This window comes from Lepidothrix coronata, unplaced genomic scaffold (assembly GCF_001604755.1).
Source record: "Lepidothrix coronata isolate B3197 unplaced genomic scaffold, Lepidothrix_coronata-1.0 Scaffold45, whole genome shotgun sequence".
NCBI classification, from domain to species: Eukaryota; Metazoa; Chordata; class Aves; order Passeriformes; family Pipridae; genus Lepidothrix; species Lepidothrix coronata.
The window spans coordinates 2,403,939-2,431,671 of record NW_016690225.1 but is presented as its reverse complement, the minus strand read 5'-3'; the positions used below and the strand labels follow the sequence as shown (position 1 = coordinate 2,431,671).

Genomic DNA, 27,733 nt, shown 5'->3' with positions numbered 1-27,733 from the left:
TGCAGTTTGCACAAGATGTGTGATCCTGGGACCTCCAAACTACTTCTTTATAAAATTAGGATTTCTGTGTTTTTGAGTATGGAATTAAACTTGTGCCTTCTACCCTCTTTGTAAATGTTATTATGCAAAAAATGTCCCTCTTAGCACCCAGTCTTAAAATAAAAATGTGAGGTAAGTAGCGTAACTTAAATATTCCGAATCCCAGTTTCCTCTTATAAACCAATGATCATATTTTAAAATATAAATAGTAAGATAAATATATTTCTCTGGACTAAAAAAGTCCAGAGGTTTAAGGGGAAACCTGGTAACAGTCTTTTTATATGCTAAAAGTAGTTCAAAAGAGGAAAGAAATAATTGATTTATGTTCTTTCTAGATAAAGGAATTACAACTAAGATTACTTTAGTAGGATCTTAAGTTTTTCTTTATTTTTTTTTGTTCTTTTCTCAGAGCAGCTAGTGAAATACTGAAAGACATTGCCTGTGGAGAATGTAGAACTTTCGTTATTGGAGGTCTTTAAAAAAAAATTAGATGAACATTGATCGAGTATAATTTTGACTTGTGATAGGAGATAATGGCTCAGAATATGGTTTTTTACACGTACAACCCTGTTCTCACTGTCTTTGTTTCTGTGTGTATCCAAGTCTGAGAATTGGCATGGCTCTCTCCAGTGTTTCTGATTGGATATCATACACATAAGCCACTCAGCATGTTTTTCATTTCCTGCTTTTAGGGACTTCTCTGTTTCTATCTTTAATTTTAGGGTATTTAAATGTTTTTCTCCGCACTATTTTCAATGCCAGAAAAAGGTCACTGAATAATAAAAGCTTGAGGATTGACTTTCGGGATTTTCCAGTGCATGGAAATAAACTCAATGTCTGACTGTATGCAGTCTCCAGCTTCATTTCTGTATGCAGTGAATTTGCCTGCTTTCAAGGGATATAGGTACATAGATATTTTAAAGGCTTGCCGTAAACTTTGAATTCAAAGGTTTTGATAAGGAATAAATGCAAGTATGACATGTAGAACATGAAAGAGCAATTAAAACTGCATCTTAGTTTCTAGGTCATAAAAGGTTTTTCTGCTTGCATTGGAAGAACTATATTTTTCTGCTGTGCAAGATAATAGATACAATTAAGTTTGACTTATATTTTTCACACTCTGAATGCACATCTCCCAGCTGCAACCTGTCAGTCTCATCTAATCATTGACCTAAGAAGTATTTTGACAGTTCCTTAAGTCAGAAGATTTTCTCACACTATTTTTTATTGTTTAACAGTCATATGGGAAGCTGGGAGCTTGGTTGTAACACAGTAGTGACATTATTTCCACCGTCCAAAGACAACATGCCATTTCAGTCAGTTTACTTCAGCTAACTTTAAGTGTCAAAGTACTTGCTGGTTAGTGAAACTGTCCTTGCTGATATGTTTTGTTTGGACACTGCTGTTCTAAAAGCCATTATCAGCCTCAATAAATTAGTAGCAGCAGCAATATTTTTTTCCAATCCCGGTTTCAGGGAGAGAAACAAACAACAAATAAACAGATAAGAGTGTGAAAGGAATGGTACCAAACTGCTTTTATGATTAGTAGCTAAAGCAGCAGTGAGAGTAGCCTGACAATGTAGCAGAACAAGATTCAGCAACAACTAAGGAAAGAAAAGAGACAGTAAAGGGCTGAGGTACACACTGAGAATGAAAGTACTGAACTGTGGCAGGTAAGTACAGATTTTGAGGTTCTTTAGAGTACTGGGCATCACATCAAACCTGACATAACTGAGAGACCCACCTGGGTGTGACCGGGCATTGAACATCTTTTATTTCTTAAAATAACTTGCATGTAAGAGCTACTCAGTCTTGAATTTTTTTATGAGTCTCTGGAAAGGTTATTGCCAAAGTTGAAGAGCAAATGCTAACAGAATCATTTGCTTCTAAAATGAACTAAATAGACCTGGATTGAGAGGGTTTTTTGGTTTTCAAATGACATAATAAAATCTTCTTGTTCTGTTAAGCTATTTGAAGTTAATTCATGTTTGGAGTGTTTAGAGGGAAATAGACTAAGGTCCACCTGTGTGTACAGATGGACACAAGCATGGCATGGGTGGATAGACTCATAGTTTTGAATTTTGTTTTTATATAATTAAATGTATGCACACTTAACAGAGATTATTGTTTTGATATCAGAAAGGAGACCTGAAAATGTTGACAAGAAGTTAAGTCTTAACCCGAATGCTTTCTACATCAAGCATTCAGACATATTGACACAAGACAGAAGATAATTGCAAGGCTTGTTAGGACGGGGGTGCATAGTGCAAGGCTCTGGGGACACTGAAGCCTTTCACAGTAGCTATGACTTGAAATGGAGAATGCAATGTCATTTTTATGATGTACTAAAACAGCGTGACCATTTAACTTTCTGTCAATTCAGCAAGCAAATGAACTTTTTGCAAGTAAAAAATTCTCCTTACATGACAGAAGGTCAGAGTGGGTTCTAGTTGTATGTAGAGGATTAAACTGGTCTTTGGGGGAATAGATAGAGCATTTAACCACATGCAGCTATACTGACTGTTTTGAGTACACCAGAGCCCTGAAAAGATATCCCTCCTGCTCTGGTCCCTGAGTGGGAAAAGACTTCCAATACAAAGACTTTCTCCCAGAAGCTGCAGAACTTGCTTTCACTCTTCCTCTTCTCCACTTTCTCTAACACGAATAAGAGCAGTAAGTGTGGGCCTCAAGAACCCTTTCCTTATCACCTGTCTCTATGTTCTCTGTCCCTCTACTATTCCTTCCAGTGGCAGGAGGCTCAGCCGCTACCCATTAATGGAGATATGCTCAATTTTGATAAGACAAAAATGTTTCTGGTTAAGATGCAAAAAATGCCAAGAAGTTGTGTTACCAAGGAAGTAGCTTATTGTGGAACATTCCTCCAGTTAATCTCTGTACATAAATAACTGCTTTCAATTAAAGCATAGCATTAAAATAAATTTTAAAAAGTATATATACTGGAGAGTTGCCTTTTTTCATTATCAAAAGCAAGGGACCTGAGAGGTCAGGTGGCAGAAGACAATCTTGACTTGGACACCTTTCCTAAAAGTGACTGAAATAGATAATTTTATAATTACACTCTAATTATATATTATGAGATACTGTTAAATGAACTCTGGTTAAATAAATAAATAAGAAATAAGCCTAAAAAACCACACTAGATGCTACTCAAACTTCACTAAGTTGATAGCAAATTAAATTTTGTGAGCGTGAAAAAACATCTAGAGTTAAATTCCGAAGGTGCAAAAAAAGAGTGAAAATTATTCAGGAAATAATTTCCTTCATGATATGGAAAATTAGTAAGCTTGGATTCACATAATATTTGGCATACTAACTGAATTAGTCAAGTATGTCAATAAGTGATAAAACATGCGAATAATGCCCTTAAGTGGAACTCTTTCCTATCTAGTCATTTATTCAGGTTCTTTTCTCATCAGACAAAAAAAAATTAAATTCAATTATTAAATAACATTGTTTTATATGTATGGAACAAACAAATATGAATTTTTGTTTGTAGTAATGCAGGATTGAAAGAAACTGAGAGAATGGAAGCAGACTATTAGAAAGCATTTAAGAATTGTCCAGTTCTTCCCTTCTCGGACCAAATTACTTTGGACACTTCCTTGATTTTTTTCCTTAGCAAACAAACGATTGCCCTTAGCCTATGTTGAAAATTCTCTCTCTACAGTGATTGAATTAAACTAAATAATTATTTATAAAATTTTTGTCTATATTAGATGCACTTTTAAGTTTTTATCCATGTTTTAAATACTATTCCATTTATTGGAATGTTGTAAATACGACAGAAAATTAACTTCAGTTGTTATGAATGGGATATGTCAAAATTACTAATCCATGTTTCTTATTTCAGTGGTGGGATGATATTTTAAAGATATATATGATATAATTCCAATTCTTTATATTTTTCTTTCCTTTCTTTTCAGCTGTATCTTGTGGTATTCCTGACTCCCCTGGGAATGGTTCGGTTATAGGTAATGAATTCACTTTGGGCAGTAGATTGATATATGAATGTAATGAGGGCTTCAAGCTAGAATCAAGTCAACAAGCAACAGCAGTGTGTCAAGAAGATGGATTATGGAGCAACAGAGGGAGGCCACCTGTTTGCAAATGTAAGTGGGTATATATTTTTCAATAATATTTCCCTCGATCTTTCCCAGGAAAATCTTTGCTGGTGATGCTTTTGTTTTATATATGCATATACCATGCAGTGACCATTCAGGAATCTATCATCATTTAGCATGTAATAAAGTATTATAAAGGCCTATAAATTTGTTTAATTAAAAAAATCCTTGTTTATCTTCTTCAAAAAATCTGAATTAAAATTGTTAGACAATTCAATTTCCTGTATATTTTCTTATTATGTGCCCTTCTCCATTTTCACAATTGTAATTTTTTTCTGTTATCACTTCTAAAGTAATAAAAGCAAAAATTATTTCTTAAAATATCATTAGTATAGATAATTAAGCCAGATAAGAATCCTTCAGTCTACATTTTTGCCTTCTGTCAGAACTAGCTAATGTGGTGCAGACTCCTCTACCATATGACACGGCCTCTCATTTGTGTTGGGCTGCCACTGCCTGTCTCTGTCCTGCATCAAAGCAATAATTAACTGATCTTGACTTCAATGTGACTTGAAATACTGACTAGGACATAATCTCAAAATTAATAATTACTATAATACTACATGTACATTTTTTGAGAGTGGGCTGCAGCAGAACACCAGCTCTGGTGTCTGGAACATCTCCTTCTCCTGTGACCTTGATGTTCCCTCTGCTGCTCTGCCTCTTTTTTCCTTGTTTCTCTACCTGTGCGAAATTTTACCCTTTCCTAAACACAATTTCCCAGAGGTGCCACCATCATGGCTGATGGGCTCAGCTGTGTCTTGTAGTGGGTCCTTTGGAACCGACTGCATCCAGCCTTTCCTCACAGAGGCCACCCCTGGAGCTCCTCCCTGCATCCCTGCCAACACCATGACTCCTGAATCCAATACACTCAGTCACTTCTTCTGTAGAGATCTGTCTTGCTGTAATTCATTCTCACTCTTCCTTCATATTTTTTGGACCAGGGATTCTCATTATTGTCCTATGGAGAACCTCCAATTGATCTACACCTTTCTTGAAGGGCAGTGCCTAAAACTGTACCCAGCAGTTCCACAGAGCACATAAGGAGGATTATTTGAAACCAGCTGTGATCACACAGGCATGCTCTGAGTTCAGAGCCATGTGCAGAGGGAAGGCAGTGCTCCAGTGTATTGAACTGAGCTTCATTCTCTCAGAAAATTTGACAAGATACAAAGCACATAACTTGAATGATTAATCAGCAAAAATGTCAACAGATTCTTTTGAGGGAAGAGGCCAGATAAACTAACTGGGGATTAAACATACTGAATTAATAACACTATATCTACAGTGCAAAAAAAAACCCCAAACAAAAAACCAAACAAAAATCCATACCAAAACCCTTGTATTATTTGAAAAGTTCAAACTTTACCAGACAATGGCTACCCTGTAAAAAAACTTATTAAAATTACCACAACTTTCAACATTAAAAAGTTTTGTTTAATATTTATAATATCCTAACAAAACATATATAACACTTTTGTCTCTTCTTTCTCTTTTCTTTTCCTTTTCTAAAAATTTATTCTTTTTGAAAAAGAATCCCATTACTTCCAAATCCAGAAGTGCTAAATTAAAGTGCTAGTGATCTACGTGAAAATTTAAGGTCAATATTTTCAAAATGGATTGCTATTTGGAAGCGTGCATTCTTTACCCAAGATTTCTTACTCGTGAAGTGCAGAAAAGCTTACACAATCTGCATAAAACCCTGTTTTTTCACTATTGCTGCTGTAAGCATAAATGTATTTAGTCTCCAGAAATAGAAACATCTCTAACTTGATGAGAAACAAACACAGCACAGAAAGGTAAATGGTAAATTAATAAGTCCGTTTTATTCCCATGTCTATTAAAATGAAGGTTGAAATCAGTGCATTTTGTTTTGCAAAGTACATAATGCCTGACAACATAATGCCTGAGGCAGTTGTTTGAAACTCCTTTCTTTTCATTAAAAGCATTTACGTCAGATTTGAAGCATGAAAAATAAGATTTGTGATGGTCACACAGCAAGACACAGATGGATCATGAACAATAGGCTACTGAATTTAATTACAAGAAATACCAATCAACAGATATCTGTTAAGAAAGCTTAGCTGAATGACAAATAGGTATCTTGCTTCAGTTATTCTGTGGGAGTCAAAGAAACTAACACAATCCCAGTTGGAGACAGAATCTGGAATGGTTTATCGGACTTACATGTTGATATTTTAAGGGTCTGGAGTTTACATATTCAATGGATGGTTGAACTTATTACAAGTAGGGGTTTCAGGGAGTAAGAGGAAAACCCAAATTACACTTTTTGGGGTCTTAAGAATTACATCACAGGGAAAAACCACTTATCTTAGAATTACATTTTTTGAGATTTACATGGGGGAGAGATATTCAGGTTTACAGAATACACAGGATACATGGGGAGGGAGAAAACAATAATGGATTTTATTCAGAGGCTTGATAATGTCACAGCACAGTGTCTCTGTATCTTGGCAGGACATTCCAAACAGGCAACATCCTGTCTGGTCCTCAAATGCAGGCTTTCTCCCCAGCTAAGGCTTTCTGCTGAGGCCTAGCAGTTTCTTTTTCTGGTATTCAAATTTTGGTTTGCTACATTATTCTGCATAGATATCCCTAACACGTGATGAAGGGAACAGACTTATATCTGTATTGTTATTTCATAGAATTGTAGAATCATATAATTGTTTGGGTTGGAAGGAACCACAAAGATCATCTAGTTCTAACCCCCTTGCCATGGACAGGAACACCCTCCCTACACCAGGTTGCTCCAAGCCCAATCCAGTCTTGTCTCAAACATTTCCAGGGGTGGGGCATCCACAACTTCTCTGGGAAACCTGTTTCTGTACCTCACCACCCTTGTAATGAAGAATTTCTTTCTAATTTCTAATTTCAACTTACCTTCTTTCAGTCTAAAGCCATTCCCCCTTGTCCTGTCACTAATGCCCTTGTGAAAAGTCCCTCTCCAGCTCTCTTGTAGGCCTCCTTTAGGTACTGGAAGGTGCTCTAAGGTCTCCCAGGAGCCTTCTCTTCTCCAAGCTGAACAGTCCCAACACTCTCAGTCTGTGTTCATAGGAGAGGAGCTCCAGACTGCTGATCATCTTCCTGTCCCTCCTCTGGACTCAGTCCAAAAGGTCCATGTCCTTCTTCAGTTGGGAGCCCTAGAGCTTTAAATCATGCTAATACACTTATTAGAGAGTGACCATATAGTAGTAACTTTACATATGAATACAGGACACTATCTGTGCAAAAAATTTCTACTGAAACTTGTAAATTAGTACATTACTTCCGGTGAGAGAAATGAGTGTGATATACAGTTACAAAAAACATCCCATTCAAAAGATGTAGCTATATCCAAGAAATCCGAATAAATCAAACAACTTTGGTCTCAAACTACAGATAAGCACCAGTTCTTCCATGATTCTCTCTTTACTGTATGCCACATAAACTGCCTTTAATACCTTTTACCCCAATTAATATAATTTGGATAATGCTCAAGAAGAAAGGAAAGAATGTATAGGCATGAATAGAAATTTAAGGGTTTAAGTTGTAACTATAGTTACCTGAGAAACACTGTTTTACCCATCATCAGCATTTTTATATGCCTGTAAAGTACACTTGTGAAAAGTCATAAGATTCAATATTTTTAAGATTAAAAAAAAAGATTACAATCTTTTCATAATTTTTTCTATTCCATTTCATCATATATGATTTCAATTTTGTCTGCTACAATAGAAATAAAGATGCTCATTCTTGCAGTGACAAGTCAAAAAGGGAAAAGAACACAAATGAAATTTCATTCCTTTCCTTTGGATGATATAATCTCTTGCTATTATTATATAAAATTACATCCTTATAGCATGATTATTCAATTTTGTTTGTGTCTAATCAGTGAAAATTATTATTCCTATTACTTAGTTTTTTACTTTCTTCAGAATATATGGCATGAAGTGCAGAACAATAAGATCTTCCAAAGCAGAGACTGAAAAATGGAAACAGAAAAGAACTTAACTGTTAATGCAAAATTGTGTTGTTCACTAAATTCAAGACAAAGCAGCACTTGAATATCTAAATCATTTACTGAATAGAGAAACTGAAATAGTATCTGTAACTATTTTGTTACAAAGTCATCTAAAGGTGTTGGTTGAATCAATCTTTTGGTGGAATTAATCCCACACACTTCTTTGGTTTTTACATTCTTTATTTATGTTTTTAAATATTTTTCACCATGTGGTTTTTTTTCTTGTGTATATCTTTATCCTTCTGCTATGGAATTCCTCTGATTCAGAAATCTAGACTTTTCAGTGTTCTAGCAGTAATTTTCCATTTTCACCTTGTACAGATTTTTTTTTCTGCTTTGGGCACAAACTTTCTAAACTGATAGAAATGAAAACAGAAGTAGTATACCTTCTTTTCTGAACATCCTTGTGACTTTGACTACTACATTTCATATGCTAAAGTGGCAGATAAGAATAATTATCTTTTGGGGAGTCACTAAATCTATTTTCTTGGGGTTTTGATTTTGTGGACACTTGACACTTTTTTTTTTTTCATGAAATAGAAATACTGATCTAAGTCTTGGGTTCTCCCAAGAACCTCTTAGTTGATGTCTGTTCATAGTTTGAATGTGTTGCTTATTTTTTCGCTGAATATTATAGAGAAACAGTTCTTCTATACTGTTCTTAGGAGTTGAATGAATTAGAAAGTATGAGTTGTGCTACACTGTGTCAGTAGTAAAAAATTCATTATGTGATAGGAAGAAACTACAGAAAAATGATATGAGAACTTAATCAATGAAGGAGGTCATACTAGGCTTGTTCTGAAGCAAAAAAGAACTTTTTTCTTTATTTAGTATGTAACCTTCAATGCTCTTAGAAAATTTGTAATCCCTTGTTCCAAAATTCATGTTCCATGAAAACAAACCTCAGGAATGAGTTAGCTTTGTACATTCCAGTACTAGAAAATTCTGCTAGTTTGAGATGTGATACAGTCCCAGTGTTTGCACTAGGGAGAGTTTAAATATGTATGACATTTTTAGAAAGACTAGGGTGAACATTAGCACATAACTATTTTACAAGTCAAGCATTACTTTATACATGACAAAGCAACACAAAAAGAAATGTTCTCTAGCCCAGCAGGAAACATCTTTTTTAATACAGGCATTTTTGCATGCTAGAAAATGTCTAATGCAAATTCTTAAGAATATTATGATTAATGCCCAGTTTTATAGTTTTGCTAGACCTGCAGTAAAATGATTTACAAATACCTGAACACTTCAAATTAGTGATAGTACAACCTTTTTTGTTCCATAGGATACTTGGAGGCCTAAGGCTGCTTTAAGACATGTGCAGAAAACAATATTAAAGTAGGATCTAGATAATACAAAGCAGAACTTCCAGTTCTGTACACTATCTTTGCTTTTTGACCAAATCTAAGGATCTGATTTCAAATATTGTGACAGAGGGTGAAAAAATAATGACAGCAAATGTTATGATTTACTTCCATGTTTTTCTTCACAAGATCAGAAGACTGCATGTGTTCACTTACTGCAAGATCATGATGCCATATTTTTTTTCTGATTATGCCAAGGTAAACTGCCAGTTCTCTAAAGCTAAGAACCATAATTTGTAAGCTAAGAATATGAAAATATACTACTTTATATTTCTATATATGTACATATAAAATGTACCAATATAGGCTATTCTCCATGCATGTTGGTACTGAGTCTGGACCAGTATATATTTACTAAGAAAAATACAGCTGAAATAGGATAACTTGTTGGCCTTTGTTCTTATTACTTTCCTTTTCATATAAGTATGTGGATGGATAACCTAGGAAATTGAGTTTATGGTTAATTAATTCTTCTAACATTTTAATTGGCTAAGGTACTCCCTATAACTGCATAACTTCATTGCTCTTTTGTACTATTCCTTTAATATGCTCATTCAAAGGTTTGAATTGTGTCCTTCATTAGTTTATGCTACTTCATCTAATATCAAATATTTTAAAGAACAGCCAATGGCACCTTAGTATAATCTGCATATTGCAGATTTCACTGTAGATTTTTTTGGAAGGTATGATATGCTGAGCTGTAACAGTGATGGTTGAGACACTGAATTTTTTCTAGGAATCAACTGATAAATTTTATAAGCCTTTTTTATAATTTTCAATTTGTCTGTATGATCTCTAGTTATAGAACTAGTTATAGAACTAGTAGTTTGGGAATAAAACATCAGTTATAGTATAAATGCCAAAATTCACCACCACAAACATTGTGCTGGTGTTTTTTATTTGCTAAGACATTCAGAACACCATCCCCAATAATTCTCCTCACATTTTCTTTAATAGACTCTAAGGTCAGTGATTATTTTTTGGAGTATTTTGTCAAGGTTTGGTATGTAATATGGAGTACTTATTCAATGAATTGTAGTAAAACTGGTAATTAGTTTAGCCATTTTTAATTAGTCCAGATACATTAGACTGATAACAGATTGGCTTGACATAGCTGACTGGGTTGACAGACTGATTCTGAATACCACATGATCCTTTAGTTTATCTATTTTGAGGTTTTGAAGCCTTTCCTGTTTAAATATGTTGACCAACAAGAACCACTTAATTTTTTTGCTCTGTGGTCTCTATTAGCATACTGAAACTATCAACTTGCTCAAGTGATCCTATTTTGTTCTTAGGTCTTTGTTCTTGAATTCTGTGGTATATAGGATTACTTGGTTTGCTCCTGACTTCTCATTTTACTAATGCTGTGAATTTAAGCCACACTACTCTCTCAAACATAATGCATAACTTCACCTTAATCTTGCTTCTTTTTTAAGCTAATAGTGAATTTAGTCAAATGGGTATATTTGAAAAATGTAATTCACATTATTGCATTAAGTTGACCATATAGTAATATCAAAATGCCCTTTCTGTTTCTCTGTGGTTGTTAACTACCAGTCAAAGAATGGCAATCAATTATCATGTGCTGTCGTACTTGAAAATAATAATAGCAAGTTTCTGTAATTGCGATATTTTTTCCATTATATACATTAAGCATTAAGCTCCTATCTAGAATATTTTTGTGTTTTGAAAGAACTACATGATTTTCACTACAAGGTGTTAAGTGGAGTGCTTCAATATACATATATTATTTAACAACAAATAAGAAAAAAATGTTTCTTGGTGGATAGTTTATAATCTTTCCATAGCTATGAGACACAGTTTGGTATCAATAAAAAAAAATAATTAAATTAGGAAGTAAGAAATTCTCCATTAACCTGGGATACTGTTCTTAAGTAGACAAAATATTGTTGTAAGACCAAAGTGAAGAACTATTACCTTTCAAAGTTAATATGCTGGCAATGCTTCCTAAGATATAATGAAAAAAAAATCTAAGAAAATATTCTAAAATTTCAACTCAATATAACATTATAATCTGCCATTTGAAAGTTCTTCAGATGATTTCTCCTTCATAAATTCTTATATAGCTTCATAGATATGCTGTGTTCAGCCCTGTGTTTCCTAGACGCCAGAATTTGCCATGGATAGGATGACTGTTGGAAAAGGTAGATGTATAATTCTAGCATTAGCAGAGCTACTTTGAAAAGTGGTGGAAATCTAAATTTTTACAAGAATTTTGCTTCTATCACTTTCCCTTTATTTCAGCGATTGCCTGAATTAGTCTCTTTCATAACACATTAATACTTGTGATAAAATCGCTCTATACCTCTCAGTTAGTGTGAAGTCTACAGAATATGTGATTCTTAATTTTTTTTTGGTCATCTTTATTAGTCCTTTCCTGGTATACATTTATTATAGCATAAGTGAGAACCAGACTCTTTATTTCCTCATTTTGGGTTTTTACACACTTGCTCCTAATGCTTTTGTCTTACACTAAGCAACATATAAGAAAACTAAATTTCTGCTACATGATTTTTTTGATGAGTTTTTGTGTTTTGGTTTGGTTTAGGTTTTTTGGTTGATTTTCCTTGGAAAGTATAGCTTTTCTCAAGTGTTTCTGGGGTAATAGATTTTTCTAAAGCATTCACTTTGTGAATGTCACTTAGTGACATAAAGTTACTAATTCACCCAGACTTCTTCTATAGCGGGGAAATTCTGAATAACAAAATAAAATAGTCATGAATATTTTCATAAAAGTAGTCTAATCTTTACAGAGGTAGTGTCACATTAAGATAGAATGCATGTCAATATTGTAAATATTTTAAACATTCTCTGTACTTTATTTTGAATTACAGAGCATCAAATTGAAACTGAAAAATATTTTAAAATGCTGTGTATGGTTGGTAGCTATATTAAGCCTTATGAAGAACATAAACTACAGTTTTTGCCTGCTGGCAGTAACTGCATTCTCTTACAAAGTCTGAAATACTAAAAGCAACAGAATGTAATCACTCTAAAAGTTTCTCTAAATATTATCTAACTTTTTTAAGTCTTCTAAACTTGAATGAAGTAATTCTCCTGTATACTCACAGTATGCTCTTATATAGTAATTAACGTTTCAATTTATGCTAACAGCTTTTATCCCAACCTATTTTAAGAAGTTCTTCGAGCTTTGCAAAAGTTGCATAGTAATATTTGTTTTCCCTTTTACATCCACTGTAGTCTGTGATCTGTTTTATCTTCGAAATTTTTAAATAAATTACATTAGAGAACTTGCCTGTATATCATTGTTCCACTGCAGCTCACTAAATGAAAATACACTAGAAACTCCTGTTCAATTTGTTGTACACAGTGTATGATGCTAATTATTTTCCTTGGAACTTTTATTTCCAAAATGATTATGGTATTTTAAGTCTTATATTGTGAAACATCTGCCAGTAAGTCAGGAAATATACCCGAGAAGAAATTTAGGGGCAGAATGCTAATATGTACATGTCCTTTCTTCACAGCTGTAACTTGCCCCAGCATACAGACTCTGCTCTCAGAACATGTTGTCTGGAGACTGATTTCTGGGTCACTGAATGAGTATGGATCTCAAGTCATGCTCAGCTGCAGTCCTGGATACTTTTTATTGGGTCGAAGACTCATACAGTGCAGGAGTAATGGAACCTGGAGTGTAGGCAATGAAAGGCCAAGTTGTAAGGGTAAGGAATATACTTGTTTACAGAATATCCTATGCTTTTTAATACACAGATTTTATTTTATAAATAAAATTTTTAATAAACTATTTTGCTATCACATTCCTGTAAGTAAGCAAATGTGAAATTTTCATTAACTGGAAATTAATTTATTCCAACTCTTTAAGTGTTAAGTACAATATGTTTCATACAAGAGTCAATGAAGTAGCATCAAGAGATCAATCTGTATTTATTCAACTGGATGGTATATAAATATTTAGAAAATACAAGGAGTTAATGTTATTACTTTAGAAGATTCCAGATTAGAGTTAGATTAGATGATGATATTGCTTTGACCTCTTGGGTGAAGCATTAAAACTATGCATGGAGAAACATGCATATGAGCTTTTATAATGTGTTCATACAAAAAACCGTAAATAACTTCAGCCCTGACTTTGGATGTTTAAAGTTTTAGAGAAACTTAAAATTCTCAGTCAGATCATACAGTTGTTGAGGGTTACAGTGTCAAATTCTTAATAAATCTCTCCAAAACTTTGTTTCATTGTTTTGAGAGGGTGTTTGGCTCATCAACTGATACTGCAGCCTTTAAAGCAGAAAATTTTCCTATGTTATAATAGTACTTATAGGCCCTTTCGGTGCCAGGACAGCACAGAATACCCCAGCATCTGAAGGAAAATAACCAATTGATAGACTTAGCATACTAAGCAGAACTTAAAATAAAATTTAGACAATAATTTTTTTCAGAGTAGTATGTGATTTCAGTGAAATATTGACAACAAAGTAGGAAAGAGTTCTCAGTATCAGGTGAACAACTAACTAAATAATACCTTCTGGTATTTTTTAAGAAAAGCAAACAGAATAATTCTGCTCTGTCAAACTCTGTTAAGTCTACAGACATGATAAATGGTACCAAAAGTATTTTATGTGATTCTATGATAGTTATAATAGAATAAACATAAACAGCTGACAGGTTTTCTTATTCCAGATAAATAGTATGATGTACTGGGGCAACCAGAAGAGAATAAGCTCCTAATGCCATATGAGAAAAATTGCAGTAAGTTATCCTGTAGATACTAAAAATATCTTGGGAGACACTCTCAACCTTCTTCAGCAGGAACTGGAGAGTGGACAGAACAAAGTCATCTCAGAGAGTGCTGAATCACTTCCAAGGGTTATTCAACTATAAATTGACACAATCTCTCACCAGTACCGGGAAGTATGTGACTGCAAACCTAAGACATGGAATTTACAGTATTAAAGAGTGATGGCAGTATGGGAAAAGAAGAACAGAGAACAAAGAAGGATTAAACTAAAAATATTATACTAAATTAACTAAATATTAAACTAAAAATATTATAAACCAATACTTATTTTCTAGAAAAAAACCCACATTTAAGATGTTTTTAGAATAAGGCTGAAAGAGGGACCTGTAAGAGCAATCAATACAATATACACAAAAAGGCAGTAATTTTGATCTTATCTAAATGATGATGGATTATGGAATTATGTTAGTTCTGTTTTATTCTATGAATTTTGTACAGGGAAAACTTCCCTTTAAAAATATTCATTTGGAAAAATGAAATAACTCTTCTATGTGTCTTAAAAAACAGTAATAGTTATATCAATTTCATTTTTAAATTTAAAACTGAGTTTTTTATTCAGTTAACTGGAACTCTTCCCTTTTTTCTTGTGTGCACACATACTAAAAAATCTAATTTTGTATTTACTACCTAATATGCAGCTACTGTTCAGCTGCTGAGAAGTCTTTGAAAAGCTAGTTCTTGCTTAGCTTACAGGAATTTTATATAAATCGAAAATGGGATGACCCACATGGGATGCAGTTAACGAAAAGCAAAGTATTAGATAGAGAAACACAAGGAGTTTCTGACTGAAGATACATTAGTTCATTTATAAGAAAGTTACATTATTTTGCCCTCTGCTAGAGGACTTCTTAGGATTAAATTATGGCAAACATCATCCCCCTAGAAACGTTCAGTAATATTTCCACTGGATATAATCATTAAGAACCAGAAACGCACTAAAGTATTTTGAGGAGTCTACTGTTTACTTTCTCTATGTCATTCACATGCTAAGGATAGATTATATAAATATAGATTCTAGCTGTTTATATTCCTGAAGCAGTAGAAAAGCTAATTGAAACACTGATGATAAGGCATTTAGATCATATTTATCAATATCGACTTGTCAGTAGTATCTCTCAAGGCATTGCAAAGCTTCAAATTAGAGGGCATTCTAGATTGAGACCTAATTAGTAAGTTTATTGTTTTACAAATATGCTGAACAGATGCCTAACATGTCATGAGGTAGCTCATTATTTATGTATTTAACTATTTTAAACTGGAATCTCTGTAATTAAAATGAATAAAGCATTTGTAATATGTTTAGAACAGTCAATTCCATTGCATTTTAGGAATAGAGTTAATTTTTTTAAACAGATGTAGAAGTGCAATTAATATTCAGCATTAGCATTAGAAATTATAAAGTTAGGCTAATCCACAGATTACATTATTGTGCCTCTATCGTAGTCAAAAATAGTCTTACTCATCTCTGGACACCTTCTATGCACAAGAAACTGTGATCACATATATTCTGATTATGACTGAATTAACTGCACAGTGGCTTGTACTTGATTTTATCCAACTTCTACCCAATTCCATGTTGTTTCCTATAGTGAACCTTTTAAAATATAGAATAACGGGCCCTTTATGTTTCAGATAGGAAGTTTAGTTGTGATTAATATGCTTTTGAAAGTAAACCCATGATTCACGCTAACATAGAATAGAACAGAGCTCAAGCTTTTGAAGTCATTGGTCTGTATCTTGAATTAAAATATTATTGATATATTTTTCTAGAAACAGAAGAAATGACAGAATGGTTTTAATTAGATTAGAGTTTGATACATTCCTAAAAGGTAATTTTTCGTGTGATGTGTGATAGCTCTGTGTTGCAGCTGATGCCACAGAAGGTTTGTATGATAGTGGGTCAAGTCTAGCCTTAAACAAAATCAGAAGATACATCATTTTAGCAAGTAGACTGACACATATGTTATATGCTTATGAATAGTAGTGGGAAATAAGAAAAAAGACAGTTCATAGCAATTCAGAGTTCTACATGTTAAAAAGATATATAATATTTTTAAATAGACACAAGACTTAAAATGGTCGGGGAAAATATATTTGAGAAATAGCCATGAGTATGCACACATGAATATAACCACAACTTTCCTGGGAATTCATGTGATTCCCTTGTTTCAGCATTGGAAATACCAATTGAAAATACTGAAGAATTGAGTTTAAGCTGCTGTCAAGATATGAAAGTATTCCACTGAATTTTCAGATTTAGAACACGTATTTTCAAATCAAGCATAATTTTAAGTCCTTTCTGTGCTATAATAGAATTTATTCTTATTTTTTAATTTATTCTTATATTCTTATATTTTTCCTATTATATTTACTTTTTAATCTTTTTGTCTTCCAGTCTAAAAAAATTATGAAAAACATTTTCATATTTCAGTTTGTTCTGTTGCTTGTTTTTTCCTAGTTATCTCCTGTGGTGGTCTTCCATCTCCACCAAATGGAAATAAGATTGGAACCTTAACAGTGTATGGAGCTACTGCAATATTCACTTGTAACACAGGATACACATTAGTTGGTTCTCATGTGAGAGAATGCTTGGCAAATGGTCTCTGGAGTGGTACAGAAACGCAATGCCTAGGTAACAAAATCAAATTTTTGTCCCTTGTTTTGTTTTGTCTTAAAGAAACAGTATCAAGGACTAATGCTTATCAAGCAACAACTTTTTTAAATCAATGAAAAATAAAGGTATCTTAAATATGGAAATACTGCGTACTGCATATGATTTTGTGCTATTCTACTAGCATATATCTTTTTATTAGAAATTAAATTATATTTTATATTGTTGCAGTGCTTTTCAAACCAGTTGGGTTTTTAAGTGACTCCAATTATTATCCACATTCACAGCACTTTTCTTTGTGGAACAGTGTATGTGATGAAACTAAATTGGAAGATAAGCTTCAGTTCAGGGGCATTACTGATAAATTCCAACTGCAAATGAGTGTTCACCATATTGAGCATTCAGTCAAGGAAAGCAGACAAGAGATAAGTGAAGCAAAATCAACACTCTTTCAAACCCTAGGATTTATGCATTTTGGACCTTAAGTTCTCATCCCTGTTCTCTCTCTCTTTAGATCTACTCATATTGCTTTACACTCCTAATATAGACATAAGAAAAAGGTTTTCTTTTTGAGTAACTTTTGAGGATCAGTAGTGGGTTTATTCTTGATTGTGGACAGTGTATTTATTTCTGGAATCTGTTATTTGCTTTGTCTGCCCTCATTTTGCAGATTTTCTTCTTGCCTTATAGCTAAATGTACTCAGTTGCTCTCAGGAAAGGAGGAATCTCCTCTTTCTTCTCCAGAGTTCCACCTCTGATAAAAAACACCTTTCTTCTCTGCTGCCTCACCACATCATTTTAGCAGAAAATATGCCTGTCTAGTACATTTTAAACATAACAGTTTGTCTTTTCTCAAGAAATTAATTCAAATCAAAACACGGGAAAAAAAATCTTCTGAGAATCATTTCTTTAAACCTTCATGCCATCCATGAAACCCTGATGTTGTCATTCCATGAACCAAGTAAAAATAAAGTGAGAAAGAAGTTTTACATATACCTAAAGAACTAATATCAAATGGTTGGTTAGAATTCTTAGGCACCTGATTCCATTTTTAACTTTCCCAACATTAATAGTGTCACGGTGTTTCTGTGCTCAGATAGACCTTTGGCCTACCAGGTTGATGGTGTTCATTACCCTATAGACACAGCTAATAAGTCTATGCTGGTTTGTATTAACTATCTAAGCAAAGATACTTCATAGAACTATCATAAAGGGTATTTGCATTTATTGAGCTTTGAGTTCTTGCTCTCACCAAGATGCAAAGCTGAAAGAAATGGTTACAGTTCTCCAGAGCAAAACATAGCAAACCAGAGCTGCATTTTAAAACACAGCAACATTCTCCTGGTAGAATAATCTATTAAAAGGAGAACATCTGCATCACAATAACCAGGTGTGATGGGACCAAATACCAACTCAACCATGTCTTCAAAGAAACAACTTCCAAGTATCATAAATTTCATATTAGAAAGTTATTAAGAATAGCAGGTATCGTAAGATAAACATGAGTTTTAACAGAGTACTAGTGACAACATCCTGCATTTCTGGAGATCTTTAATGCCTTAAAAAGACTTTTAGAGAAAATATTTCCTAAACAGGTTACAAGTTACAAGACAATAATGCACTAACAGACAAAAGCATAATAATCTAAACTTCATGAAAAAGAAAGTGAATTTATCAGTTCCATATTAACTCTATTCTTCATCAATATAGAGCAGAAAATTTGGTGGGGTAAAGGAGAAATACAGAAATGTGGGAGTCTTCTCCAAGTCAGGGATAAAATCTCACACTTTGTGTTCTGCTTGCCCTGTTGATTGCCTTTTTCTTTCTTTTGATTCAGATACAAGTCTGTAGAAGAAAGGAAAATAAAGACAGAATGTTTTCAGAAAAAAAACCAACATGATATAATGTATTCTGATTTGAATTAAGATTTTATAACCTTTCATAATATATTACTAATTAACTTCTTAATTTTGCAACAGAAATGTTTGTATTACAATTTTTGTGGATATAATTTTACAATATGTCAGCTCTCAAGATATGGAGTGTAGCAGGAAGAAATGTAGCAAAGGATTTTGGGACTTGCAATTTTCTGGGCTCTCACGCACGCTCAATGAAGTACTTTAATGTCGTTGGTTGAACGATCATGTGACACGTTTTAAGCACTGTATTTATAATAAATCTTAATCTTGCTCTCGCACTCCTTGGTGTGAGTAGTGGGGTTCGTGCAACAACAAGCACCTCAAATGGTGCCCTAACAGGGACTTGTGGTCAAAAATTGTGACCATGGTCTCATAGAGCTAACCTAACTTCTAAATGTCAGTTCATTATTACAGAATTTCCATCAAAATGCAATTACTTCTGGGAAATGTTGTGAAAAAGAATAATTCTCTGGCTTGATATATTTTCACACATTATTTTTTAATTTAAAATATGCTGTATTAAGAATTATGTCATTTTGATTTAGGAAATAAAGGCATAAACAGAGTATTCTAATTGCTACCTTTTTTAATATTTAAAGCAGCAAAGGGGTAAAATAAATCTTTTTTTACCTAGGAATAAGAATTACACTGAAGTGCTGGTTAGGGGAATGTTATAATTTGGCATTATTTTTTCACATACATAAGTTCATCAGTTCCACAGTGGAACTATACAGGTGATTGAATCTGAAAACACATCAGCTTTCTCTTGGTGTCAGATTATCCCTGGACTGAGGCTGACTGAAATTTAAAATATGATGGAACTGCAGCTGTGAAGATCCAACAGCCCAAAATTTGTATTTGTAAGAGTATTTTCCATAGCCATTTCTTCTGTTGCAAACATGTAAACTAGATTGTAAAAAAAAAAAAGAAAAGAGCTATTAGCCCTGTAGATTTTTGCAATGTGTTATACCATTCATTGCCAGAGTATTGCCTGACACCTGCATATAATGNTCATTGCCAGAGTATTGCCTGACACCTGCATATAATGATTTCAAGCATAAAGATATGTGTTAACATTCATTCATTTTGAATAACCTGAAATACCAATTTGTATTTGTAAGAGTATTTTCCATAGCCATTTCTTCTGTTGCAAACATGTAAACTATTGTAAAAAAAAAAAAAAGAAAAGAGCTATTAGCCCTGTAGATTTTTGCAATGTGTTATACCATTCATTGCCAGAGTATTGCCTGACACCTGCATATAATGATTTCAAGCATAAAGATATGTGTTAACATTCATTCATTTTGAATAACCTGAAATACCACTTCATAATCTGATCAATAATAATAGTATTTAGGACTTAGGTACTGGGTTTTTTTTGGCAGGCTAATTTGGATAATTTGGCTGCCAACATACACATATCTCAATGGATTCTGTTTGTATTATAAATTACTCTTGCCCATGGAAGGCTGGAAAAGAGGTTTCTTCTGTTCTGATATTGAGAAATAAATTTTACACTGAATACCCCAGAATATTAGCTGTCCACAGTAGCCTCAGTACATAGTGCATAGTGAACAATTCCATTTTATTTTCATAGTTAGGAAAGACTATTTCTATATACAGCTTGAATTTAATTTATATGAATTCATCCTTTTCCTCTGCAGGAGTAATTTCCTGTTGGATTTTTTCTGTTTCAGTTTTTTACAAATTCACATTGAAATTGGTATCCACTACTATTATCTTATCCCCTTGGTCATAACTAAAAACTTTTTTTTTCCCACCTGACTATCTGCATTCTGTGTTTAAAATTATTTCTACAGATCTAGTCCCACTTGTAATGAGCACAGGACCTCTTTCAGGAACTGTTACTGCAATAAAAGCAATGCTTGTCTTACAATATTTCCCAATTCTTTTTTCTAAAAACTTTGGTGGACTTTGGTTTCTATTTGATTGATTTCATTGCTGAATGCAGCTCTATGCATTCGTATGCAGCTTATAACTGTTAAACACATGGATTTACCTCATTAGACAAAAAAAGTTCACATTCAGAGCTGGCAGGTCATTAATCATTACTTAATCTTTGCTATTTCAAAATCAGACAGGGTCTATAGTGCCAAAAATACTGCACAGCTTGGATTGTGAAAGTCTAAATTTGCGTTATCACATGCATACTGCAGAAAGTCATACTTCTGCTACTAAACCCCTCCCTGCCTCTCTTACACTCTCTCACATAAGGTATATTCACAAAATGTACTTTAGACATCTAATTTAGATGCAATTTAGAGTACAATCTAAGTTCCTAAATTCCCAACAAGGTCAGTGGAACTATACAGGCTCCTCCAGAGTGAATTCAGGAAAGATAAATTCTTAAACTTTAAAGTGAGATGCAAATGCTGCTAGTGGTGTATTCCTAAATTTTGAGGACAACATGTCCCAAATTTATTCCAGAGGTGCCTTTAGGACTTACCTGAAGCCTGTAAAAATCAGGAGGCAAACACCTAGGGAGCTCTGGATGAGTCTTTTCCTTTCAAAGGAATGATAATGAGTTAGAGTTGCTTTTTACCTATACTGTACCTGCATGAATGTAATTCAGGACAGCTGTAATTGAAAATATGCATCACTTTATGTTACCCACTGGTCTGTGTAGAATTAATTTATGATTTCAGGGCAGATGAGTACACTAATTTCTGTACCATGGGAAAGAATTTGTCAAATCCTTATTATTTGTCTCAAAAGAAAGCTAAAATCAATGACTGTAGTTAATGAGCCTAAGGCTAAATATGAGCCCTAAGTCTTCAGGTTGTTAGTATTATATGTATTTATGTATTTTTTTCTTAGTTATGCAAATATAAATATGAATTGTTAGATAAAATTTCTTTCAATTTCACTCAGTTACTCACACTGCTGATATTTTATCTCTTCCCTTTTTTTCCTTACAGAAATAAATTGCATCTAAAAGTCACAAAACGTGTTTTTATCCATGCTTTGTGTGTATGAGTGATCACATGTAGGACAGACAACAAATTGGAAACTTTTAGGATTGCCTAACTCCTTCTGTATGATTAGTGGCACTTAATCATGGATCAGTGTGTTTTCCTAAACACATTTTTTTTTCACTGACTTTTTATGACTTTCAGGTGCAAAATTACAAATAAACAAGTCAAGGAGATTCTTTAAAATCTTAAGTTAAATATAATCTACTTCATTATTAATTATAATATGTATAATTCCCTAGATTTATCAATGTGAAAAAATGCTGCTGCAGACTGTACTTTTGTAAAAATATCTGATCCTGTAATTGATAATTCTAGGTAAATCACAGTATGATATTGTGATATCGGCTTATATTTCAAATTCTTATTAAAATAAATAGAATTATTTGTATCTTGATTTCCAAGTATTTTACAATAAAACTACTGAACTAACCTTGACCCATATAAAAAATTTTCTTAATTTACAGGTTTCACAGATTTCTCGAGACCATATTTTATTAAAAAATCCACTCACAGACTTCTTATTTTTTTTCTAATTTTAGTTGATGAGAAAATTACATACATTTTATGTCATTGCAATGCTCTTTCAGTTCTTGATTTGTTGGAATATTTTATTTAAATGAGGCAAAATTTCCTAAAAAAATTATTAAATACAGTACTTAGAAATATCTATAGATGAAATTGCTCACATAGTAAGTCCAGCAACTTGTTAAATCTCCATTTCAGAGAAAAGGCATAATAATTTGCATTTTTCTCTGTGACTGTTGGCACATCTCAGCTATTTTTCCTCTTGAAATTCGCTGTGGTTCCCTGTGTTTGGCTTCAACGCATCAACTGGTTTTCAGTTCTTCACTATTTAGGTCTAGAAATTTTTTAAAAATCAAACATTCCTTTCTATTTCACCTCAATCCCTGGAAAAAATTAGAGTGCAAGTATTAGGAATTAAGTCAATTTTCAGGCATAAGTAAAATAAAGAGATAATTGGGAACAGGCAGGATGGAACAATCAAAAGCAAACCTTAATCTTGCTGCCTTTTCCAACGACTGTCTCACTGGATGTATGTAGATTTCAGCAGTAGATTTCTTTCACTTTGTATTATTGTAGCAAAACTTCTGAAAATCTCCCGCAGTATCCTTGTAGACAATTAAGAAGACAGAGACTGGATGAGGGGACTGCAAAATGGATGGAAAGTATTTGAACAAACAATATCTGAAGGTAGTGTTTCTTGATTTGAAGTGTGACTAGTAGCCAGTGGATACTGAGGATGAATACTGAGGCCCATATTATTCAGCCTCTGTCAGTGATTTGGATAACAGGCTGGGATGCAGCCTCAACAAGTTTGTGGATGACAGCATATGATGGGAGAATAGTTGATACATGGATATCAGCACTGCTAAACAGAAGGATCTTCAGAATCTGGAGGAATGGGCCAACAGGAAGCTCCTAAAGTTCAGCAAAGACAAATACATAATCCTTCACTTTGCCTAGAATAATGCCTTTCCTGAGTACTGACTGGGTAAAGACAAACTTTACAGAAGGCAGCCCAGGTGACTGAGTGGAGAGGCCCACTAAGAGTTAAAGGTGTGGCTTTGCAGTAAAAATATCACAGACTGGATTGTAGGAATAGCAGTGCAGTCAGCAGGTCATGATTATTATTTCCTCTTCAACAGACTTGTGGAAAATCGTGTGTAGTTTTTGTGTCTTCCACCATGTAAGAGGGAGATGGGAAACTGAAGCAAACTCAGGGAAAGGGCCTATGAAGGTTTAGGGTCTAGAGTACGTGATAGACAAGGATAGGCTGGGTGAGGCTGGAGGAGAGAAAAGGGTAAGAAGGATCATATTACTAATTTGGACTGAGAACAGTAAGATGAATTTTTCATGAGACATTTCAAGAAGAAAAATATGCTTTCAATGTCCTTGTTACTTACTTTCTGTTTTCATATTCTCTGTTGTGAGGGGAAGAATAGCTGTGTAAGAAGTTGGGTTTGAAAAGCTTGCATTCATACTTTCTTCCACAAATTTGCAGAACAGTACCACAGTGTTTCCTCATAGGCATCATCAATCCTACAATTAGGATTATTATAATAATCCTATACATATAAAAATCCAAATCAAGTGGCATATGTTTTATCCTTCTTGTGTTTTAGAGAAGCCATTAAGTGTGAGTGTAATATACTGTCTAGCATTATTAAAGGGGTTTTATTAGAAAGTAGACTAAATCTCAAAGAAGATAAGTTACAAACAAGTTACTGTTGATGGATATAGCCTGTGTGAAACAAAAGATAACGCACACCTCCCACCATTCTAGCTGCAGTCATGATCCTCAGGTCCCAGTCCTCCCCTCTCAAAATGAAGGTTTAGCATAGTCTCAGATGAAATTACTGCAATTGTCATAAAAAATGAACTTTTTTCTCCTCCTTAATCAGAAGAAAAGAAATAGTTTCCTGCTCAGCAACTCTGTTTTCAAACAAAATGAAAAATCCAGAAAGAATTAAAGCATTACTTAGTGCCAAGACTGCTATTATCCTGGAGTAATGCATTCTGTGTTTTTTAACAGCAGCTGAAATAAGGAGGAAACAGTGCTGGTAGATGTTGCTTCCTTTCCATGCCTTCATCAGTCTGGAAAATGCTTATAAATTCATATTCATGAAAGAATTATAGTAAACTCTTCCTTATATTGCTTTCCAATTTGGACAGTACACTTTGAAATATCTACCTTCTACTTTTTTTAAGGGTGAAGTGTCTTATTAAGGTTGTCATTTTTCTTAGAAAAGTGTGAGGTCTTTAACTTTCAAACTCACACTATTATTTTATCATAGAGTTCTCATTTCTGTTATTCATGATTTTCTTCTTCAAAAAAGTACAAGAAATATCATTTGTAGGTTTTATACCTGAGAACTTGTTCTGCACGGTGCAGTACTTGACTCTAAATATATTGTTTATTGAAAGTTGATTTTTTTTTCTTGTAAATTTTGGCAAGGATTGTCAAAATATATGTTTTTAGTAGGTTGTTCTTTTATTGTAGCTGGTCACTGTGGTTCTCCGGACCCAATTGTAAATGGTCATATTAGTGGAGATGGTTTCAGTTATCGTGACACTGTGGTCTACCAGTGCAATCCTGGCTTTCGACTTGTTGGTACGTCTGTCAGAATTTGCCTACAGGATCACAAGTGGTCTGGACAAACTCCTGTGTGTGTCCGTAAGTATGATTAGTTTTTCACTGAATTATTGCTACTATTTTAAACATAATTAAACATTAACAGTTGATTGGAATTTGAATGAGGTCTTTGAATGAGGTGCTCATTATGATCCCATCTCTAATCTAGCACAGACGGATTAACTACACTCAGTATTTTCTGATTTCTGTTGTTTCAGAAACAGGATGACATAGACATTGAAGTGGGTTGAACTGCAGCTGTGTAACTTAATGTATTGCTTTCTCTCTTTTTCTCCAGGCATAATTTTTATGTTAAGTGGGTTTACTGAGCCTTTCCCCTATTGTTTTTTTCACCAGAAATAAAAAATTCCTTTGTATATATTCACTGTTTCTTGAATATATACAAAGGAACTGGGATACTGTTCATCTGTGCAGTTTTGATGATGACTGCCCATTTTTTCAAGTAGGCCTACCAGTGCAAGCCTAGGCATGGCATCAAATTATGCTACATCTGTTAGAAAATATTTTAACTTTTTTATACCCTTTAATAGGATTTGGTTTTTTGCTCTTAATTCATCTGTTTTGAAAATCCTGTAATTAATTGCTAGAATTGACGAGTCTTTCCTACGCTTACTTCCTTCATCCTTTGCATGGAAGATTTTCTCACATTTTCTGGACCATCAGCCATTATATTGGAACCAAGTGCAATTTTGCTGGTTTTTATTGTACTACTTTATTATGTAGTTGATTTTATTTTTATTTCAGTTTTAATAAAGATCCCCATTTTTATACAATTTTTGTTATTTTTAATGGAGCTTTTATATCAATTATTTCAATGCTCTATTTTATAAGATGTCTGCAATTCAGACAGAAGTATTTTTCTCTACACAGAGAAAGTCACTGAGATGATCAGCTTTTCTATTCAACACATTTTAGTATCTTTATTTCATTTCAGTTATATTACTGGTAAATCATTAGATTTCAAAATATTCAGTATTTTCTTTCTTAGGGGTAAAATGAAAATTTTTAACTGTATACAGCTGCAGGAAATAATGCCAAGTGTAGTTGTCCTTTTAAAATCCTATTTATATCTTCAAGTGATTTGTATTCATCAAAGGAGAAATGTCACCAGCTAGCATCATTACTTTTAGTGGTTTCATTTTATTGTGCAGTGAATAAAATTCCTTTAAAAGAAAGGGAGAAAGCTGGGGGGGGAGGGTTAGGGTTTGGGCATGTATTTTCTGAAAGATCTTTTCACTTGCTTCTTTTTAGAGTAAACAGGAAATATGCAGATTTTCCATTAGTTCCTTTTGAGTAGCAGCACAACAAATTCAAATGAAAAAGATAAACCTGTGTACAGTGTATTTATTTGAGTATGAGAAACATCATTAGCACTAGAACAAAGTTGAAAAGTTCTGTGTTTATGTGTGTGTGTATGTATACATTCTGATTTTACATTGTCAGTATCTATGGTTTCTATATTTTCTATAATATTTTAATATCTTGTCACATGGAAACCTAGAGCTTGACCATAATAAGTTTATTTTATAAGTTTTATTTTAACACAATCAACACAAATAATACACATAATGGGAAAGACTTACTCCCAACAATGATTTCTTTATTGTCATAAGAAAATTAGATTAAAAGAGTCACTACTTAAGCAAAACAATGCAAGACCTTTAGAATAGGGATGCTTCAGAACTCCAGAATGTTCTGAAGTAGTGCATCAAATTTGGTTTTTGTCCCTATTACATTTTTAAGTATGCAGGGAAAAAAAGTTTTTCTTTTATTTGTATTAGTAGGAATATAGCAAATGATATGCATTTTTAAGGTCTCATACAGATCAGATGTGTATCAAAATGCATATATGTATATATATATAATTATTTTTATTACAACTTTCAACATGAAATAAAAAGTAGGTTCTAAAAGTTTTATTGAAAAATTAAGATTTTTCTTCTGGCAGTTAAGAATTCTGAGTAAGTATATCCTAATTTTTTTTCTTAAATTTCCTGTATAAATATCAACAACAAATCCAGAAGGGAAACAAACAAACTAACTAACCAAAACAACAAAAAAAACCCAAACCCTAAAAGAGCTCAGCCAGCAAGTGATTCTCTGGATGAGTGTCTTTCACTTAGATGCTAACCTGCCTATTTTAATTCTAACAGCAATCACATGTGGACATCCCGGGAATCCAGCTCATGGAATGACTAATGGCAGTGAGTTCAATTTAAATGATGTTGTCAATTTTACTTGCAATGCTGGATACTTACTTCAGGGTGCTTCTCGAGCACAGTGCCGGAGCAATGGGCAGTGGAGTAGCCCTTTACCCAACTGCCGAGGTAAGAAACTATCTCTTACATTCTTTGTTCTCTAATTATTTATTTCAGGTATGATCCTCCTTTACCCTGCCTTCAAAATACCAGGATATACTTCATAAGCCTGACCTTTGGGAACTTATTGCCGTCTTTATTTGAGTTTTTTCCTTTCTATATTGGAAATTTTAGTTAGGGCTGGGTATTGAGGAAGCCTAGGCTTTTCAGTATTTTACCTCGAAGTTCTGACTGCAATACCTAGTATTTAGTTTATAAACATATAACGTGAACTTTGTATCAGAAAAGTTATAATAACATGGCCAGTCTTCGCGAGCGAAGATTTGGGAAAGGTCATT

The 27,733-nt window shown here is 33.5% G+C and overlaps 1 protein-coding gene and 1 long non-coding RNA gene across 8 annotated transcripts in view; one reads left to right on the top strand and one right to left on the bottom strand.

Annotated features, from left to right (window-relative positions):
- CSMD1 (CUB and Sushi multiple domains 1) overlaps positions 1-27,733 on the top strand; it is a 1,090,193-nt gene that overhangs the window by 1,011,749 nt on the left and 50,711 nt on the right. For 6 of the 7 annotated variants that reach the window (XM_017814555.1, XM_017814554.1, XM_017814552.1 and 3 more), the window contains 5 exons: positions 3,984-4,169; positions 13,085-13,279; positions 16,835-17,008; positions 24,925-25,098; positions 27,231-27,404. In XM_017814555.1, coding sequence (XP_017670044.1) covers positions 3,984-4,169; positions 13,085-13,279; positions 16,835-17,008; positions 24,925-25,098; positions 27,231-27,404 — 903 coding nt within the window. The remainder of the gene's footprint in view (positions 1-3,983; positions 4,170-13,084; positions 13,280-16,834; positions 17,009-24,924; positions 25,099-27,230; positions 27,405-27,733) is intronic. The other variant, XM_017814556.1, reaches the window with a different exon arrangement.
- LOC108497163 lies at positions 19,856-20,244 on the bottom strand. The gene is made up of 3 exons (XR_001874706.1): positions 20,220-20,244; positions 19,943-20,001; positions 19,856-19,904 (listed from the first exon to the last, which is right to left on the bottom strand). It is a non-coding gene; the product is annotated as an uncharacterized LOC108497163 (long non-coding RNA).